We start from the raw sequence: 20,171 nt of genomic DNA on the forward strand, positions 1-20,171 counted from the left end.
ATCAGGAGTCTTGTCTGTTCTCAGGTCTGGAGCCCCGGGGGAACGTGGTCCTGGAGCCGGCCGAGTTCCTGGTGGAGACGGTGGAGGCCGGCCTGGGAGAGGTCCTGGTCTACGTGGAGGACCCGGAGGGACACACAGAGGAGGTGCAGCTCTCCCCTGGCCTCCTCAGTGGAGTCCAGCACAGCGCTGAGGGCCCCTGTGTTTCTGTCCTCAGGCCCGCGTGGTCCCCAACAACGACCAGACCCGGAGCTACTCGGTGGTCTACCTGCCCAAAGTGGAGGGGCTCCACAAAGTAGGAACCCTGTGGTGTGATGGTCATGTGATGCGGCTCGGTGCAGGTCTTCAGACCTCATGGACAAACAGGACGCAGCTTACTTCCTGGTTCAGGTCCTGCTTTATTTACTGGTCCAGGTCTAGTGTAGCTCCTGGTCCAGCTCCTGGTCCAGGTCTAGTGTAGTTCCTGGTCCAGCTCCTGGTCCAGGTCTAGTGTAGCTCCTGGTCCAGCTCCTGGTCCAGGTCTAGTGTAGTTCCTGGTCCAGCTCCTGGTCCAGGTCTAGTGTAGCTCCTGGTCCAGCTCCTGGTCCAGGTCTAGTGTAGTTCCTGGTCCAGCTCCTGGTCCAGGTCTAGTGTAGTTCCTGGTCCAGCTCCTGGTCCAGGTCTAGTGTAGCTCCTGGTCCAGCTCCTGGTCCAGGTCTAGTGTAGCTCCTGGTCCAGCTCCTGGTCCAGGTCTAGTGTAGCTCCTGGTCCAGCTCCTGGTGGAGGTCTTGTTCTCCAGACTAGACCCTGTTGGACCCGTCTCGTCCCCAGGTGAAGGTGCTGTTTGCCGGGCAGGACGTGGACAGAAGTCCCTTCACGGTGAACGTCTCCAAGGCGATGGGCGACCCGACCCGGGTCCAGGCCCGGGGACCAGGTCTACAGCCGTCGGGGAACGTGTCCCACAAACCCTCGTACTTCGACATCTACACCGCCGGTAAGCCCTCATGTCCCCTCATGTCATCATGTCCCCTCATGTCATCATGTCCCCTCATGTCCCCTCATGTCATCATGTCCTCTCATGTCCCCTCATGTCATCATGTCCCCTCATGTCATCATGTCCCCTCATGTCATCATGTCCTCTCATGTCATCATGTCCCCTCATGTCATCATGTCCTCTCATGTCCCATCATGTCCCCTCATGTCATCATGTCCCCTCATGTCATCATGTCCTCTCATGTCCCATCATGTCCCCTCATGTCATCATGTCCCCTCATGTCCTCATGTCCCCTCATGTCATCATGTCCCCTCATGTCATCATGTCCCCTCATGTCATCATGTCCCCCTCATGTCATCATGTCCCCTCATGTCATCATGTCCCCTCATGACATCATGTCCCCTCATGTCATCATGTCCCCTCATGTCATCATGTCCTCTCATGTCCCCTCATGTCATCATGTCCCTCATGTCCTCTCATGTCCCCTCATGTCATCATGTCCTCTCATGTCCCCTCATGTCATCATGTCCCCTCATGTCCTCTCATGTCCCCTCATGTCATCATGTTCCCTCATGTTCCCTCATGTCCCCTCATGTCATCATGTCCTCTCATGTCATCATGTTCCCTCATGTCCCCTCATGTCATCATGTCCCCTCATGTCATCACATGTTCCCTCATGTCCCCCTCATGTCATCATGTCCCCTCATGTCCTCTCATGTCCCCTCATGTTATCATGTCCCCTCATGTCATCATGTCCCCTCATGTCCTCTCATGTCCCCTCATGTCATCATGTCCCCTCATGTCATCATGTCCTCTCATGTCCCCTCATGTCATCATGTCCCCTCATGTTCCCTCATGTCATCATGTCCTCTCATGTCCCCTCATGTCCTCTCATGTCATCATGTCCCCTCATGTCATCATGTCCCCTCATGTCATCACATGTCCCCTCATGTCCCTCTCATGTCCCCTCATGTCATCATGTCCCCTCATGTCCCCTCATGTCATCATGTCCCCTCATGTCATCATGTCCTCTCATGTCCCATCATTTCCTCTCATGTCCCTCTCATGTCATCATGTCCCCTCATGTCATCATGTCCCCTCATGTCATCATGTCCTCTCATGTCATCATGTCCCCTCATGTCATCATGTCCTCTCATGTCCCCATGTCCCCCTCATGTCATCATGTCCTCTCATGTCCCCTCATGTCATCATGTCCCCTCATGTCATCATGTCCTCTCATGTCCCCTCATGTCATCATGTCCTCTCATGTCCCCTCATGTCCCCTCATGTCATCATGTCCCCTCATGTCCTCTCATGTCCCCTCATGTTCCCTCATGTCATCATGTCCTCTCATGTCATCATGTTCCCTCATGTCCCCTCATGTCATCATGTCCCCTCATGTCATCACATGTCCCCTCATGTTCCCTCATGTCCCCCTCATGTCATCATGTCCCCTCATGTCATCATGTCCCCTCATGTCATCATGTCCCTCTCATGTCCTCTCATGTCCCCTCATGTTATCATGTCCCCTCATGTCATCATGTCCCCTCATGTCATCATGTTCCCTCATGTCACCTCATGTCATCATGTCCCCTCATGTCATCACATGTCCCCTCATGTCCTCTCATGTCCCCTCATGTCATCATGTCCCCCTCATGTCCCCTCATGTCATCATGTCCCCTCATGTCATCATGTCCTCTCATGTCCCATCATTTCCTCTCATGTCATCATGTCCTCTCATGTCCCATCATTTCCTCTCATGTCCCTCTCATGTCATCATGTCCCCTCATGTCACCATGTCCCCCTCATGTCCCCTCATGTCATCATGTCCCCTCATGTCATCATGTCCCCTCATGTCATCATGTCCCCTCATATCATGTCCCCTCATGTCCCTCATGTCCTCATGTCCCTCATGTCTCACATGTCCTCATGTCCCTCATGTCTCACATGTCCCTCATGTCCCTCATGTCCTCATGTCCCTCATGTCATCCCACATGTCATCATGTCCCCTCATGTCATCATGTCCCCTCATGTCCCCTCATGTCCTCCTGTCCCTCATGTCATCATGTCCCCTCATGTCATCATGTCCTCTCATGTCCCCTCATGTCCCTCATGTCATCATGTCCCCTCATGTCATCATGTCCTCTCATGTCCCATCATTTCCTCTCATGTCATCATGTCATCATGTCATCATGTCATGTCCCTCTCATGTCATCATGTCCCCTCATGTCATCATGTCCCCTCATGTCACCATGTCCCCCTCATGTCATCATGTCCCCCTCATGTCCCCTCATGTCATCATGTCCCCTCATGTCCTCTCATGTCCCCTCATGTCATCATGTCCCCTCATGTCATCATGTCCTCTCATGTCCCCTCATGTCATCATGTCCCCTCATGTCATCATGTCCCCTCATGTCCCCTCATGTCATCATGTCCCCTCATGTCATCATGTCCCCCTCATGTCCTCTCATGTCATCATGTCCCCCTCATGTCCTCTCATGTCCCCTCATGTCATCATGTCCCCCTCATGTCCCCTCATGTCATCATGTCCCATCATTTCCTCTCATGTCCCCCTCATGTCCTCTCATGTCATCATGTCCCCCTCATGTCCTCTCATGTCATCATGTCCCCCTCATGTCATCATGTCATCATGTCCTCTAATGTCCCATCATTTCCTCTCATGTCCCCTCATGTCATCATGTCCCCTCATGTCCTCTCATGTCATCATGTCCCCCTCATGTCCTCTCATGTCATCATGTCCCCTCATGTCATCATGTCCCCCTCATGTCCTCTCATGTCCCCTCATGTCATCATGTCCCCCTCATGTCCCCTCATGTCATCATGTCCCCCTCATGTCCTCTCATGTCCCCTCATGTCATCATGTCCCCCTCATGTCCTCTCATGTCATCATGTCCCCCTCATGTCCTCTCATGTCATCATGTCCCCCTCATGTCCTCTCATGTCATCATGTTATCATGTCCCCTCATGTCACCATGTCCCCCTCATGTCCTCTCATGTCATCATGTCATCATGTCCCTCTCATGTCCCCTTCATGTCCTCTCATGTCATCATGTCCCCCTCATGTCCCCTCATGGGTCCTCAGGGTGGATCAGACTGTGAAGTCGAGTGTCTTCAGTTCCTCGTCTGTCCTCTAGGGGCCGGAGACGTGGGCGTCGTCATCGTGGACTCGAGTGGCCGGAGGGACACCGTGGAGATTGTGCTGGAGAACAAAGGGGACAGTGTCCTGCGCTGCAGCTACGTCCCGGAGCTGGAGGGACCGCACACCGTCTACGTCTCCTTCGCCGGGCAGCAGATCCCCAGAAGCCCTTTCACCGTGAACATCTCCGAGGGTACGACCACCGTCCTCTGGAGCACCCATGACACGACCACCGTCCTCTGGAGCACCCATGATACCCAACGATGTGCATCATGTTTCATGTTTTCATGTTTTCATGTTTCATGTTTCATGTTTTCATGTTTTCATGTTTAATGTTTTCATTTTGCTCAATGTGTGGTCATGAACCCATCTGACCTCGCCTCCTTCTGATTGGTCCTCAGCCTGCACCCCCAGCGCATGCCGGGCGGCGGGCCGCGGTCTGCAGCTCAAGGGTCTGAGGGCGCAGGAAGTCGCCGAGTTCAAGGTCTACACCAGAGGAGCCGGCAGCGGAGAACTCACCGTGACCCTGAAGGGACCACGTGAGCCACGAGACCTTTACTTTGAAATGCCCCTCTAGTGTTCACGAGACCTTTACTTTGAAATGCCCCTCTAGTGTTCACGAGACCTTTACTTTGAAATGCCCCTCTAGTGTTCACGAGACCTTTACTTTGAAATGCCCCTCTAGTGTTCACGAGACCTTTACTTTGAAATGCCCCTCTAGTGTTCACGAGACCTTTACTTTGAAATGCCCCTCTAGTGTCAAAGACCTTTACTTTGAAATGCCCTCTAGTGTTCACGAGACCTTTCTTTGAAATGCCCTCTAGTGTCCACAGACCTTTAGTGAAATGTGCCTCATATTCACAGTGCAAAAATAGTAAAAAACTTGTGAACATATAGACAACATAAAGTGCATAGACAACATAAAGTGCAAAAATAGTAAAAACATGTAAACATATAGACAACATAAATTGTGCTAGCAGCATTCAGACATGTGAGTCTGAAAGAGGCGTGGGAGGATGGGAGAGTTCAGCTTCCTGACCGCCTGGTGGATGAAGCTGTTGGACAGCCTGGCGGTGTGAGCCGGAGGCTCGGTATCTCCTCCCAGAGGGCAGGAGGCTGAAGAGACCGTGTGAGGGGTGGCAGGGTCACTCACAATCGAGGTCGCTTTGCAGGTGAGGCGTGTTGTATATGTCCTGCAGGGATGGGAGGGGGGTGAGGCACCCATGATCCTTCCAGCTGCCTTCACTATGCGCCTGTGGCGTTCCTGCTGTGGTCTGCAGCTTCCGCCCACAGTGATGCAGTTGGTCAGGATGCTCTCATGGTGCCGCGGTAGAAGGTGCACATGATGGATGGGGGCTCCTGCTTTCCTCAGTTTCCGGAGGAAGTAGAGGCGCCTCTGTGCTTTCTTTGCCAGCGATGTAGTGTTGGCTGTCCACGAGAGGTCCTCATTGATTTCCACCCCCAGGAATTTGGTGCTGCTGACCTGCTCAATGTCCGCACCGTTGATGGTCAGTGGTGGGTGATGGGTGTGGCCTCTAGTGTTCACGAGACCTTTACTTTGAAATGCCCCTCTAGTGTTCACGAGACCTTTACTTTGAAATGCTCTGCTTCCAGAGGGTGTGGACGAGCCGGTCCAGGTCCTGGAGGTGGACCCCGGGACCTTTGAGTGCACCTACTGCCCCGCCACGGAGGGGAAACACGTGGTGACCGTCACCTGGGGGGGATACGGCGTGCCACGCAGGTGAGACAGCTGGACCGGAACCACGTCATGTGGGCCAGAACCCTCAGAACCAGAACCACCGTTATGTGGGCCAGAACCAGAACCACCGTCATGTGGGCCAGAACTAGGAGGAACCCAGTTCAGAACCTTGAGGGACTCCAGAGATATAATATATAAAATTTTCTATTTATTTTATAAAATATATATTTTCATATGTTTTATATCTTTGATTTGATCAATTATATATTTCCGATGTAATATATTTGATGTCATATGTTTATATGTTTTATATATGTTCATAAAAGTTGATGTGTATTATATTCCGTACTTTGAGCTCGGCCTTTGAAGGCAGCGTCACGTGTTCACATGTTTTCATTGTTTCAGCCCGTTCGAGGTGCAGGTGAGCGAGGGGGCGGGGCCTCAGAAGGTGCGGGCCTGGGGTCCCGGTCTGGAGACCGGTCTGGTGGGCCGGAGCGCCGACTTCGTGGTGGAGGCCATCGGCACGGAGGTGGGAACACTGGGTAGGTCACAGCGGCCAATCAGAAACACTCCCCGAATGATTGACAGGTGGCTGGGGGCGGGGCTTAAACAGGCAGCTGCTGGAGATATAAATATATATTTATATATATGTATACACATATATATAAATATGTATATATACACACACATATCTATGACGGGTTTAATCCGGGCCCCCGGGCCCCCAGGGTTCTCCATCGAGGGCCCGTCTCAGGCGAGGATCGAGTGCGAGGACAAGGGCGACGGGTCGTGTGACGTGCGGTGCTGGCCCACCGAGCCGGGCGACTACGCGGTGCACGTGGTGTGTGACGACGAGGACATCAGGGACAGCCCCTTCATGGCCCGCGTGCTGCCGGCGCCGCCGGACACGCCCCCCCGCTGACCGGGAGCGCCGCCGCTCTGGGTTCTCTGGGCTCTCTGGGTTCTCTGGGTTCTCTGGGCTCTCTGGGCTCTCTGGGCTCTCTGGGTTCTCTGGGCTCTCTGGGTTCTCTGGGCTCTCTGGGTTCTCTGGGTTCTCTGGGCTCTCTGGGTTCTCTGGGCTCTCTGGGTTCTCTGGGCTCTCTGGGTTCTCTGGGTTCTCTGGGTTCTCTGGGCTCTCTGGGTTCTCTGGGTTCTCTGGGCTCTCTGGGTTCTCTGGGCTCTCTGGGTTCTCTGGGCTCTCTGGGTTCTCTGGGCTCTCTGGGTTCTCTGGGTTCTCTGGGTTCTCTGGGCTCTCTGGGTTCTCTGGGTTCTCTGGGTTCTCTGGGTTCTCTGGGCTCTCTGGGTTCTCTGGGTTCTCTGGGCTCTCTGGGTTCTCTGGGCTCTCTGGGTTCTCTGGGTTCTCTGGGCTCTCTGGGTTCTCTGGGCTCTCTGGGTTCTCTGGGCTCTCTGGGTTCTCTGGGCTCTCTGGGTTCTCTGGGCTCTCTGGGTTCTCTGGGCTCTCTGGGTTCTCTGGGTTCTCTGGGCTCTCTGGGTTCTCTGGGCTCTCTGGGTTCTCTGGGCTCTCTGGGCTCTCTGGGTTCTCTGGGCTCTCTGGGTTCTCTGGGTTCTCTGGGCTCTCTGGGTTCTCTGGGCTCTCTGGGTTCTCTGGGCTCTCTGGGTTCTCTGGGCTCTGGGCTCTCTGGGTTCTCTGGGCTCTGGGTTCTCTGGGCTCTCTGGGTTCTCTGGGCTCTCTGGGTTCTCTGGGCTCTCTGGGTTCTCTGGGTTCTCTGGGCTCTCTGGGTTCTCTGGGTTCTCTGGGTTCTCTGGGTTCTCTGGGCTCTCTGGGTTCTCTGGGTTCTCTGGGTTCTCTGGGCTCTCTGGGCTCTCTGGGTTCTCTGGGCTCTCTCGGTTCTCTGGGTTCTCTGGGTTCTCTGGGCTCTCTGGGCTCTCTGGGTTCTCTGGGCTCTCTGGGCTCTCTGGGCTCTCTGGGTTCTCTGGCTCTCTGGGTTCTCTGGGTTCTCTGGGCTCTCTGGGCTCTCTGGGCTCTCTGGGCTCTCTGGGCTCTCTGGGTTCTCTGGGTTCTCTGGGCTCTCTGGGCTCTCTGGGTTCTCTGGGCTCTCTGGGTTCTCTGGGCTCTCTGGGCTCTCTGGGTTCTCTGGGCTCTCTGGGTTCTCTGGGCTCTCTGGGTTCTCTGGGCTCTCTGGGCTCTCTGGGTTCTCTGGGTTCTCTGGGCTCTCTGGGCTCTCTGGGTTCTCTGGCTCTCTGGGTTCTCTGGGCTCTCTGGGTTCTCTGGGCTCTCTGGGCTCTCTGGGCTCTCTGGGCTCTCTGGGTTCTCTGGGCTCTCTGGGCTCTCTGGGCTCTCTGGGCTCTCTGGGCTCTCTGGGTTCTCTGGGCTCTCTGGGTTCTCTGGGTTCTCTGGGCTCTCTGGGTTCTCTGGGCTCTCTGGGTTCTCTGGGCTCTCTGGGTTCTCTGGGCTCTCTGGGTTCTCTGGGTTCTCTGGGTTCTCTGGGCTCTCTGGGTTCTCTGGGCTCTCTGGGTTCTCTGGGCTCTCTGGGTTCTCTGGGCTCTCTGGGTTCTCTGGGTTCTCTGGGTTCTCTGGGCTCTCTGGGCTCTCTGGGCTCTCTGGGTTCTCTGGGCTCTCTGGGTTCTCTGGGCTCTCTGGGTTCTCTGGGTTCTCTGGGCTCTCTGGGTTCTCTGGGCTCTCTGGGTTCTCTGGGCTCTCTGGGTTCTCTGGGTTCTCTGGGCTCTCTGGGCTCTCTGGGTTCTCTGGGCTCTCTGGGTTCTCTGGGCTCTCGGTTCTCTGGGCTCTCTGGGTTCTCTGGGCTCTCTGGGCTCTCTGGGTTCTCTGGGTTCTCTGGGCTCTCTGGGTTCTCTGGGCTCTCTGGGTTCTCTGGGTTCTCTGGGCTCTCTGGGCTCTCTGGGCTCTCTGGGTTCTCTGGGTTCTCTGGGCTCTCTGGGCTCTCTGGGCTCTCTGGGCTCTCTGGGTTCTCTGGGCTCTCTGGGTTCTCTGGGCTCTCTGGGTTCTCTGGGCTCTCTGGGTTCTCTGGGTTCTCTGGGCTCTCTGGGCTCTCTGGGTTCTCTGGGCTCTCTGGGTTCTCTGGGCTCTCTGGGTTCTCTGGGCTCTCTGGGCTCTCTGGGCTCTCTGGGCTCTCTGGGTTCTCTGGGCTCTCTGGGTTCTCTGGGTTCTCTGGGTTCTCTGGGCTCTCTGGGCTCTCTGGGCTCTCTGGGTTCTCTGGGCTCTCTGGGTTCTCTGGGTTCTCTGGGCTCTCTGGGTTCTCTGGGTTCTCTGGGCTCTCTGGGTTCTCTGGGCTCTCTGGGTTCTCTGGGCTCTCTGGGTTCTCTGGGTTCTCTGGGCTCTCTGGGCTCTCTGGGCTCTCTGGGTTCTCTGGGTTCTCTGGGTTCTCTGGGTTCTCTGGGCTCTCTGGGTTCTCTGGGCTCTCTGGGCTCTCTGGGTTCTCTGGGCTCTCTGGGTTCTCTGGGTTCTCTGGGCTCTCTGGGCTCTCTGGGTTCTCTGGGTTCTCTGGGCTCTCTGGGTTCTCTGGGCTCTCTGGGTTCTCTGGGCTCTCTGGGCTCTCTGGGTTCTCTGGGCTCTCTGGGTTCTCTGGGCTCTCTGGGTTCTCTGGGCTCTCTGGGTTCTCTGGGCTCTCTGGGTTCTCTGGGCTCTCTGGGTTCTCTGGGCTCTCTGGGCTCTCTGGGTTCTCTGGGCTCTCTGGGTTCTCTGGGCTCTCTGGGCTCTCTGGGTTCTCTGGGTTCTCTGGGTTCTCTGGGTTCTCTGGGCTCTCTGGGCTCTCTGGGTTCTCTGGGTTCTCTGGGCTCTCTGGGTTCTCTGGGCTCTCTGGGCTCTCTGGGTTCTCTGGGCTCTCTGGGTTCTCTGGGCTCTCTGGGCTCTCTGGGTTCTCTGGGCTCTCTGGGCTCTCTGGGTTCTCTGGGCTCTCTGGGTTCTCTGGGCTCTCTGGGCTCTCTGGGTTCTCTGGGCTCTCTGGGTTCTCTGGGTCTGGGCTCTCTGGGTCTCAGGTGGGGTCTGGGTCCTGGTCTGGGTCCTGGTCCTGGTCCTGGTCACGAGTCCTGGTCTGGGTCCTGGTCTGGTCTGGTCTGGTCTGGGTCCTGGTCTGGTCCTGGTCTGGGTCCTGGTCTGGGTCCTGGTCTGGGTCTGGTCTGGGTCCTGGGTCTGGTCTGGGTCCTGGTCTGGGTCTGGTCTGGTCTGGTCTGGGTCCTGGTCTGGGTCCTGGTCTGAGTCCTGGTCTGGGTCCTGGTCTGAGTCCTGGTCTGGGTCCTGGTCTGGGTCCTGGTCTGGGTCCTGGTCTGGGTCCTGGTCTGGGTCCTGGTCTGGGTCCTGGTCTGGGTCTTGGTCTGGGGGTCCTGGTCCTGGTCTGGGTCCTGGTCTGGGTCCTGGTCTGAGTCCTGGTCCTGGTCTGGGTCCTGGTCTGAGTCCTGGTCTGGGTCCTGGTCTGGGTCCTGGTCTGAGTCCTGGTCTGAGTCCTGGTCTGGGTCCTGGTCTGAGTCCTGGTCTGGGTCCTGGTCTGGGTCCTGGTCTGAGTCCTGGTCTGAGTCCTGGTCTGGGTCCTGGTCTGGGTCCTGGGTCCTGGTCTGGGTCCTGGTCTGGGTCCTGGTCTGAGTCCTGGTCTGGGTCCTGGTCTGAGTCCTGGTCTGGGTCCTGGTCTGGGTCCTGGTCTGAGTCCTGGTCTGGGTCCTGGTCTGGGTCCTGGTCTGAGTCCTGGTCTGGGTCCTGGTCTGAGTCTGGGTCCTGGTCTGGGTCCTGGTCTGGGTCAGGTCTGGTCTGAGTCCTGGTCTGGGTCGGTCTGGGTCCTGGTCTGGGTCCTGGGTCCTGGGTCTGGGTCCTGGGTCTGGAGGTCCTGGTCTGGGTCCTGGTCCTGGGGTCCTGGGGTCTGAGTCCTGGTCTGGGTCCGGGTGGGAGGGGTCATATGGAGTCCTCAGGACATCAAGCACAACATGGATCATCATCACATGGGACATGGAGGCCACATCAGGGCCAGAGGGACATGGGACATGGAGGGGACATGGAGGACATGAAGGGGACATGGAGGACATGAGGGACATGGAGGGACATGGAGGGACATGGAGGAGACATGGAGGGACATGGAGGGGACATGGAGGGACATGGAGGGACATGGAGGGACATGAGGGACATGGAGGGACATGGAGGAGACATGAGGGACATGGAGGGGACATGGAGGGACATGGAGGACATGAAGGACATGAGGGGACATGGAGGGGACATGAGGGACATGGAGGGGACATGAAGGGGACATGGAGGGACATGGAGGGACATGGAGGGACATGACATGGAGGGACATGGAGGGGACATGAAGGGACATGGAGGGACATGGAGGGGACATGAGGGACATGGAGGGACATGGGGGACATGAAGGGACATGGAGGGACATGAAGGGACATGGAGGGACATGAAGGAGACATGAGGGACATGGAGGGACATGGAGGACATGAAGGGGACATGGAGGACATGAGGGGACATGGAGGGACATGGAGGGACATGGAGGACATGACATGAGGGACATGGAGGAGACATGAAGGGGACATGGAGGGACATGGAGGGACATGGAGGAGGGACATGGAGGGGACATGGAGGGGACATGGAGACATGAAGGAGACATGAGGGACATGGAGGAGACATGAAGGAGACATGGAGGGGACATGGACATGAGGGGACATGGAGGGACATGAAGGAGACATGAAGGGACATGGAGGGACATGAAGGGACATGAAGGGACATGGAGGGACATGGAAGGGGACATGAGGGACATGGAGGACATGGAGGAGACATGGAGGGACATGGAGGGACATGGAGATGGAGGGGACATGGAGGGAGACATGGAGGGACATGGAGGAGACATGAAGGGACATGGAGGACATGGAGGGACATGAAGGAGACATGAAGGGACATGAGGAGACATGAAGGGACATGGAGGGACATGGAGGGACATGAAGGGACATGGAGACATGGAGGGACATGGAGGACATGGAGGACATGAAGGACATGGAGACATGAGGGACATGGAGGAGACATGGAGGGGACATGGAGGAGACATGAAGGAGACATGAAGGGGACATGGAGGGGACATGAAGGAGACATGAAGGGGACATGGAGGAGACATGGAGGGGACATGGAGGGGACATGGAGGAGACATGGAGGAGACATGAAGGGGACATGAAGGGGACATGAAGGGGACATGAAGGAGACATGAAGGAGACATGAGACATGAAGGGGACATGGAGGAGACATGAAGGGGACATGGAGGGGACATGAAGGAGACATGAAGGGGACATGGAGGAGACATGAAGGGGACATGGAGGAGACATGAAGGGGACATGAAGGAGACATGGAGGGGACATGGAGGAGACATGAAGGGGACATGAAGGAGACATGGAGGGGACATGAAGGGGACATGGAGGAGACATGAAGGGGACATGGAGGGGACATGGAGGACATGGAGACATGGAGGGACATGGAGAGACATTGAGGGGACATGGAGGAGACATGAAGGGGACATGGAGGAGACATGAAAGGGGACATGAAGGAGACATGAGACATGAAGGGGACATGGAGGAGACATGAAGGGGACATGGAGGGGACATGAAGGAGACATGAAGGAGACATGAGGGGACATGAAGGAGACATGAAGGGGACATGGAGGGGACATGAAGGAGACATGAGACATGAAGGGGACATGGAGGGGACATGAAGGAGACATGGAGGGGACATGAAGGGGACATGAAGGGGACATGGAGGAGACATGAAGGAGACATGAGACATGAAGGGGACATGGAGGAGACATGAAGGGGACATGAAGGAGACATGAAGGGGACATGGAGGAGACATGAAGGAGACATGAGACATGAAGGGGACATGGAGGGACATGGAGGGACATGAAGGGACATGGAGGGACATGAAGGGACATGGAGGGACATGGAGGAGACATGGAGGGACATGGAGGAGACATGAAGGGACATGGAGGGACATGAAGGAGACATGGAAGGAGACATGAGGACATGGAGAAGACATGGAGGGAGACATGAAGGGGACATGGAGGGGACATGGAGGAGACATGAAGGGGACATGAAGGAGACATGAAGGGGACATGAAGGAGACATGAAGGGGACATGGAGGGGACATGGAGGAGACATGAAGGGGACATGGAGGGGACATGAAGGGGACATGAGGAGACATGGAGGACATGGAGAAGACATGGAGGGGACATGAAGGGGACAAGGAGGGGACATGGAGGGGACATGAAGGGGACATGAAGGAGACATGAATGGGACATGGAGGGGACATGAAGGAGACATGAAGGGGACATGGAGGGGACATGAAGGAGACATGGAGGGACATGAAGGGGACATGAGGGACATGGAGGGACATGGAGGGACATGAAGGGACATGGAGGAGACATGAAGAGAGGGGACATGAAGGAGACATGAAGGGACATGGAGGGACATGGAGGAGACATGAAGGGACATGAGAGGAGACATGGAGGACATGAGGGACATGAAGGGGACATGGAGGGGACATGAAGGGGACATGAAGGGGACATGAAGGAGACATGGAGGGGACATGGAGGAGACATGAAGGGGACATGGAGGAGACATGAAGGGGACATGAAGGAGACATGAAGGAGACATGAAGGGGACATGGAGGAGACATGGAGGGGACATGAAGGAGACATGAAGGGGACATGAAGGACATGAGGGACATGAGGGACATGGAGACATGAAGGAGACATGGAGGGACATGAGGGACATGAAGGGACATGAAGGGACATGAAGGGGACATGGAGGGACATGGAGGGGACATGAAGGAGACATGAAGGGGACATGGAGGGGACATGGAGGAGACATGAAGGGGACATGGAGGGGACATGGAGGAGACATGAAGGGGACATGAAGGGGACATGGAGGAGACATGAAGGGGACATGAAGGAGACATGAAGGGGACATGGAGGAGACATGAAGGAGACATGAAGGGGACATGAAGGAGACATGGAGGAGACATGAGACATGAAGGGGACATGGAGGAGACATGAAGGGGACATGAAGGAGACATGAAGGGGACATGGAGGGGACATGAAGGGGACATGAAGGAGACATGAAGGAGACATGAGACATGAAGGGGACATGGAGGAGACATGAAGGGGACATGGAGGGGACATGAAGGAGACATGAAGGGGACATGGAGGGGACATGGAGGAGACATGGAGGGGACATGGAGGGGACATGGAGGAGACATGAAGGGGACATGAAGGGGACATGGAGGGGACATGAAGGAGACATGGAGGGGACATGGAGGAGACATGAAGGGGACATGGAGGAGACATGGAGGGACATGAAGGGGACATGAAGGGACATGGAGGGGACATGGAGGAGACATGAAGGGACATGAAGGGGACATGGAGGAGACATGAAGGGGACATGGAGGAGACATGAAGGAGACATGAAGGGGACATGAAGGAGACATGGAGGAGACATGAAGGGGACATGGAGGGGACATGGAGACATGGAGGGACATGAGGAGACATGAAGGGGACATGGAGGGACATGGACATGACATGAAGGGACATGGACATGAAGACATGGAGGGGACATGAAGGGACATGGGACATGGAGGGACATGAGGGACATGGAGGGGACATGAAGGGGACAAGAAGGGGACAGGGAGGAGACATGAAGGAGACATGAGAGGGACATGGAGGGACATGAAGGGGACATGAAGGGACATGGAGGAGACATGAAGGGACATGAAGGGACATGGAGACATGAGGAGACATGAAGGGACATGGAGACATGAAGGGGACATGGGAGACATGAAGGACATGGGAGACATGGAGACATGGACATGGGGACATGAAGGACATGGAGGAGACATGAAGGGACATGAAGGGACATGGAGGAGACATGGAGACATGAAGGGACATGGACATGGAGGAGACATGGAGGGACATGAGGACATGGAGGACATGAAGGAGACATGGAGGAGACATGAGGGACATGAGGGACATGAGACATGAGGGGACATGGAGGACATGGACATGAAGGGACATGGAGGGACATGAAGGAGACATGGAGGGACATGAAGGGACATGGAAGGGGACATGGAGACATGAAAGGGGACATGAAGGAGACATGAGACATGAAGGGGACATGGAGGAGACATGAAGGAGACATGAGACATGAAGGGGACATGGAGGAGACATGAAGGAGACATGAGACATGGAGGGGACATGGAGGAGACATGAAGGGGACATGGAGGGGACATGAAGGAGACATGAAGGGGACATGAAGGAGACATGAAGGGGACATGGAGGGGACATGAAGGAGACATGAAGGACATGAAGGGGACATGAAGGAGACATGGAGGAGACATGAAGGAGACATGAAGGGGACATGGAGGGGACATGAAGGAGACATGAAGGGGACATGAAGGGGACATGGAGGGGACATGAAGGGGACATGAAGGGACATGAAGGGGACATGGAGGAGACATGAAGGGGACATGGAGGAGACATGGAGGAGACATGAAGGAGACATGAGACATGAAGGGGACATGGAGGAGACATGAAGGGGACATGGAGGAGACATGAAGGGGACATGGAGGAGACATGAAGGAGACATGAGACATGAAGGGGACATGGAGGAGACATGAAGGGGACATGAAGGGGACATGAAGGAGACATGGAGGGGACATGGAGGAGACATGAAGGGGACATGAAGGAGACATGGAGGAGACATGAAGGGGACATGGAGGAGACATGAAGGGGACATGGAGGGGACATGAAGGAGACATGGAGGAGACATGGAGGGGACATGGAGGAGACATGGAGGAGACATGAAGGGGACATGGAGGGGACATGAAGGAGACATGAAGGGGACATGAAGGGGACATGGAGGGGACATGAAGGGGACATGAAGGGGACATGGAGGGGACATGAAGGAGACATGAAGGGGACATGGAGGGGACATGGAGGAGACATGAAGGGGACATGAAGGAGACATGAAGGGGACATGGAGGGGACATGAAGGGGACATGGAGGACATGAAGGAGACATGAAGGAGACATGGAGGAGACATGGAGGGACATGGAGGACATGGAGGGACATGGTGGCGAAGCCACGATGGAGGAGACATGAAGGTGACGGCCCCGGAGAAGGGCGGGCTTGGTATGAGCCCACGTACTTCACGGTGGACTGCGACGAGGCCGGACAGGGTGCGGTTCTGGTCCCACGCAGACCCGCCCCTGACCCCGCCCCCCGTGACATGTGACTGCCCCGCAGGTGACGTGAGCATCGGCGTGAAGTGCGCCCCGGGCGTGGTCGGGCCCTCAGAGGCCGACATCGACTTCGACATCATCAAGAACGACAACGACACGTTCACGGTGAAGTTCACGCCGCCGGGCGCCGGCCGCCACACCGTCATGGTGCTGTTCGCCGACCAGGTGAGCGACAGGAAGTAGACGGCGTGGCGGTCGGACCTGAACTAACCTGTCATGTGACTGCAGGAGATCCCCGCCAGCCCCTTCAGAATAAAGGTCGACCCGGCCCACGACGCCGCCAAGGTCCGAGCCGAGGGACCCGGACTCGCCCCGACAGGTGGGCCCGAGTCTCCCCAGAGGCCCGGTCTGTAGTTCTGTGGTTAACCCCCCCCCCCCCCCCCCACAGGGGTGGAGGTGGGGAAGCCGACCCACTTCACCATCTACACCAAGGGAGCCGGGAAGGCCGACCCGGAGGTCCACTTCACCGGCGCCGCCGAGAAGCGGTCGAGACTTGAGATCGCCGACAACCCACGTCTGCGTGACCGCCGTGGGGCAGGTCCCCATCAGGTCCCCATCTGGTCCCCGTCTGGTCCCCATCTGGTCCCCATCTGGTCCCCCATCTAGTCCCCCGTCTGGTCCCCCGTCTGGTCCCCCATCTGGTACCCCGTCTGGTCCCCGTCTGGTCCCCGTCTGGTCCCCCATCGGGTCCCCGTCTGGTCCCCGTCTGGTCCCCGTCTGGTCCCCCATCGGGTCCCCCATCTAGTCCCCATCTGGTCCCCATCTGGTCCCCATCTGGTCCCCCCCTTCTGGTCCCCGTCTGGTCCCCGTCTGGTCCCCCATCTGGTCCCCCGTCTGGTCCCCCATCTAGTCCCCCGTCTGGTCCCCGTCTGGTCCCCATCTGGTCCCCATCTGGTCCCCGTCTGGTCCCCCATCTGGTCCCCGTCTGGTCCCCATCTGGTCCCATCTGGTCCCCATCTGGTCCCCCATCTGGTCCCCGTCTGGTCCCCATCTGGTCCCCATCTGGTCCCCATCTGGTCCCCGTCTGGTCCCCATCTGGTCCCCGTCTGGTCCCCATCTGGTCCCCATCTGGTCCCCCATCTGGTCCCCGTCTGGTCCCCATCTGGTCCCCATCTGGTCCCCATCTGGTCCCCATCTGGTCCCCATCTGGTCCCCGTCTGGTCCCCATCTGGTCCCCCGTCTGGTCCCCCATCTGGTCCCCATCTGGTCCCCATCTGGTCCCCGTCTGGTCCCCATCTGGTCCCCGTCTGGTCCCCATCTGGTCCCCATCTGGTCCCCATCTGGTCCCCATCTGGTCCCCATCTGGTCCCCATCTGGTCCCCATCTGGTCCCCATCTGGTCCCCATCTGGTCCCCGTCTGGTCCCCATCTGGTCCCCATCTGGTCCCCATCTGGTCCCCATCTGGTCCACCATCTAGTCCCCCATCTGGTACCCCGTCTGGTCCCCATCTGGTCCCCGTCTGGTCCCCATCTGGTCCCCATCTGGTCCCCATCTGGTCCCATCTGGTCCCCATCTGGTCCCCGTCTGGTCCCCATCTAGTCCCCCATCTGGTCCCCCATCTGGTACCCCGTCTGGTCCCCATCTGGTCCCCGTCTGGTCCCCATCTGGTCCCCGTCTGGTCCCCCATCTAGTCCCCTGTCTGGTCCCCCATCTGGTCCCCTGTCTGGTCCCCATCTGGTCCCCGTCTGGTCCCCATCTGGTCCCCATCTGGTCCCCATCTGGTCCCCATCTGGTCCCCATCTGGTCCCCATCTGGTCCCCATCTGGTCCCCCGTCTGGTCCCCCGTCTGGTCCCCCGTCTGGTCCCCATCTGGTCCCCATCTGGTCCCCCATCTAGTCCCCGTCTGGTCCCCATCTGGTCCCCATCTGGTCCCCATCTGGTCCCCATCTGGTCCCCATCTGGTCCCCGTCTGGTCCCCATCTGGTCCCCATCTGGTCCCCATCTGGTCCCCCATCTGGTCCCCATCTGGTCCCCATCTGGTCCCCCATCTGGTCCCCCATCTGGTCCCCCATCTGGTCCCCCATCTGGTCCCCCATCTGGTCCCCCGTCTGGTACCCTGTCTGGTCCCCCATCTGGTCCCCCGTCTGGTCCCCCATCTGGTCCCCCGTCTGGTCCCCCATCTAGTCCCCCGTCTGGTCCCCCATCTGGTACCCCGTCTGGTCCCCCATCTAGTCCCCCATCTGGTCCCCATCTGGTCCCCATCTGGTCCCCCATCTGGTCCCCATCTGGTCCCCATCTGGTCCCCATCTGGTCCCCCATCTGGTCCCCATCTGGTCCCCATCTGGTCCCCATCTGGTCCCATCTGGTCCCCCGTCTGGTCCCCATCTGGTCCCCCGTCTGGTCCCCCATCTGGTTCCCCATCTGGTCCCCATCTGGTCCCCATCTGGTCCCCATCTGGTCCCCATCTGGTCCCCATCTGGTCCCCATCTGGTCCCCCATCTGGTCCCCCATCTGGTCCCCATCTGGTCCCCATCTGGTCCCCATCTGGTCCCCCATCTGGTCCCCATCTGTCCCCATCCCCCGTCTGGTCCCCCATCTGGTCCCCCATCTGGTCCCCCGTCTGGTCCCCCATCTGGTCCCCCATCTAGTCCCCCGTCTGGTCCCCCATCTGGTCCCCATCTGGTCCCCATCTGGTCCCCCATCTGGTCCCCATCTGGTCCCCATCTGGTCCCCATCTGGTCCCCCATCTGGTCCCCCGTCTGGTCCCCATCTGTCCCCATCTGGTCCCCCATCTGGTCCCCATCTGGTCCCCATCTGGTCCCCATCTGGTCCCCATCTGGTCCCCTGGTCCCCATCTGGTCCCCATCTGGTCCCCATCTGGTCCCCCATCTGGTCCCCATCTGGTCCCCCATCTGGTCCCCATCTGAGTCCCCCATCTGGTCCCCCCTGGTCCCCCATCTGGTCCCCCATCTGGTCCCCATCTGGTCCCCGTCTGGTCCCCATCTGGTCTGGTCCCCATCTGGTCCCCATCTGGTCCCCATCTGGTCCCCATCTGGTCCCCATCTGGTCCCCATCTGGTCCCCATCTGGTCCCCATCTGGTCCCCATCTGGTCCCCCATCTGGTCCCCCATCTAGTCTGGTCCCCATCTGGTCCCCATCTGGTCCCCCATCTGGTCCCCATCTGGTCCCCATCTGGTCCCCATCTGGTCCCCATCTGGTCCCCCATCGGGTCCCCCATCTAGTCCCCATCTGGTCCCCATCTGGTCCCCCATCTGGTCCCCCCCCTGGTCCCCATCTGGTCCCCATCTGATTCCCCATCTGGTCCCCATCTGGTCCCCATCTGGTCCCCATCTGGTCCCATCTGGTCCCCCATCTGGTCCCCATCTGGTCCCCATCTGGTCCCCCATCTGGTACCCCGTCTGGTCCCCCATCTGGTCCCCATCTGGTCCCCATCTGGTCCCCATCTGGTCCCCATCTGGTCCCCATCTGGTCCCCATCTGGTCCCCCATCTGGTCCCCCCATCTGGTCCCCATCTGGTCCCTCATCTGGTCCCCCGTCTGGTCCCCCATCTTGTCCCCCGTCTGGTACCCCGTCTGGTCCCCCATCTGGTCCCCTTTCTGGTCCCCCATCTGGTCCCCCGTCTGGTCCCCATCTGGTCCCCGTCTGGTCCCCATCTGGTCCCCATCTGGTCCCCCATCTGGTCCCCTCTGGTCCCCATCTGGTCCCCATCTGGTCCCCATCTGGTCCCCCATCTGGTCCCCATCTGGTCCCCCATCTGGTCCCCATCTGGTCCCCGTCTGGTCCCCCATCTGGTCCCCGTCTGGTCCCCATCTGGTCCCCATCTGGTCCCCATCTGGTCCCCCATCTGGTCCCCATCTGGTCCCCATCTGGTCCCGTCTGGTCCCCATCTGGTCCCCCATCTGGTCCCCATCTGTCCCCCATCTGGTCCCCATCTGGTCCCCATCTGGTCCCCATCTGGTCCCCATCTGGTCCCCCATCTGGTCCCCATCTGGTCCCCATCTGGTCCCCATCTGGTCCCCATCTGGTCCCCATCTGGTCCCCATCTGGTCCCCATCTGGTCCCCATCTGGTCCCCCATCTGGTCCCCATCTGGTCCCCCATCTGGTCCCCGTCTGGTCCCCATCTGGTCCCCCATCTGGTCCCCA

General features: G+C 57.9%; 1 protein-coding gene across 1 annotated transcript in view; it reads left to right on the top strand.

The window, feature by feature from the left end:
- The window catches only part of LOC130200855 (filamin-C-like), a 63,487-nt gene that overhangs the window by 1,007 nt on the left and 42,309 nt on the right, over nt 1-20,171 (top strand). The window contains 11 exon segments of the mRNA XM_056425433.1: nt 25-143; nt 215-292; nt 808-970; nt 4,126-4,320; nt 4,529-4,666; nt 5,742-5,868; nt 6,232-6,368; nt 6,555-6,743; nt 16,026-16,231; nt 16,295-16,385; nt 16,455-16,615. Coding sequence (XP_056281408.1) covers nt 25-143; nt 215-292; nt 808-970; nt 4,126-4,320; nt 4,529-4,666; nt 5,742-5,868; nt 6,232-6,368; nt 6,555-6,743; nt 16,026-16,231; nt 16,295-16,385; nt 16,455-16,615 — 1,604 coding nt within the window.

Source organism: Pseudoliparis swirei, chromosome 10, assembly GCF_029220125.1.
Source record: "Pseudoliparis swirei isolate HS2019 ecotype Mariana Trench chromosome 10, NWPU_hadal_v1, whole genome shotgun sequence".
Lineage (NCBI taxonomy): Eukaryota > Metazoa > Chordata > Actinopteri > Perciformes > Liparidae > Pseudoliparis > Pseudoliparis swirei.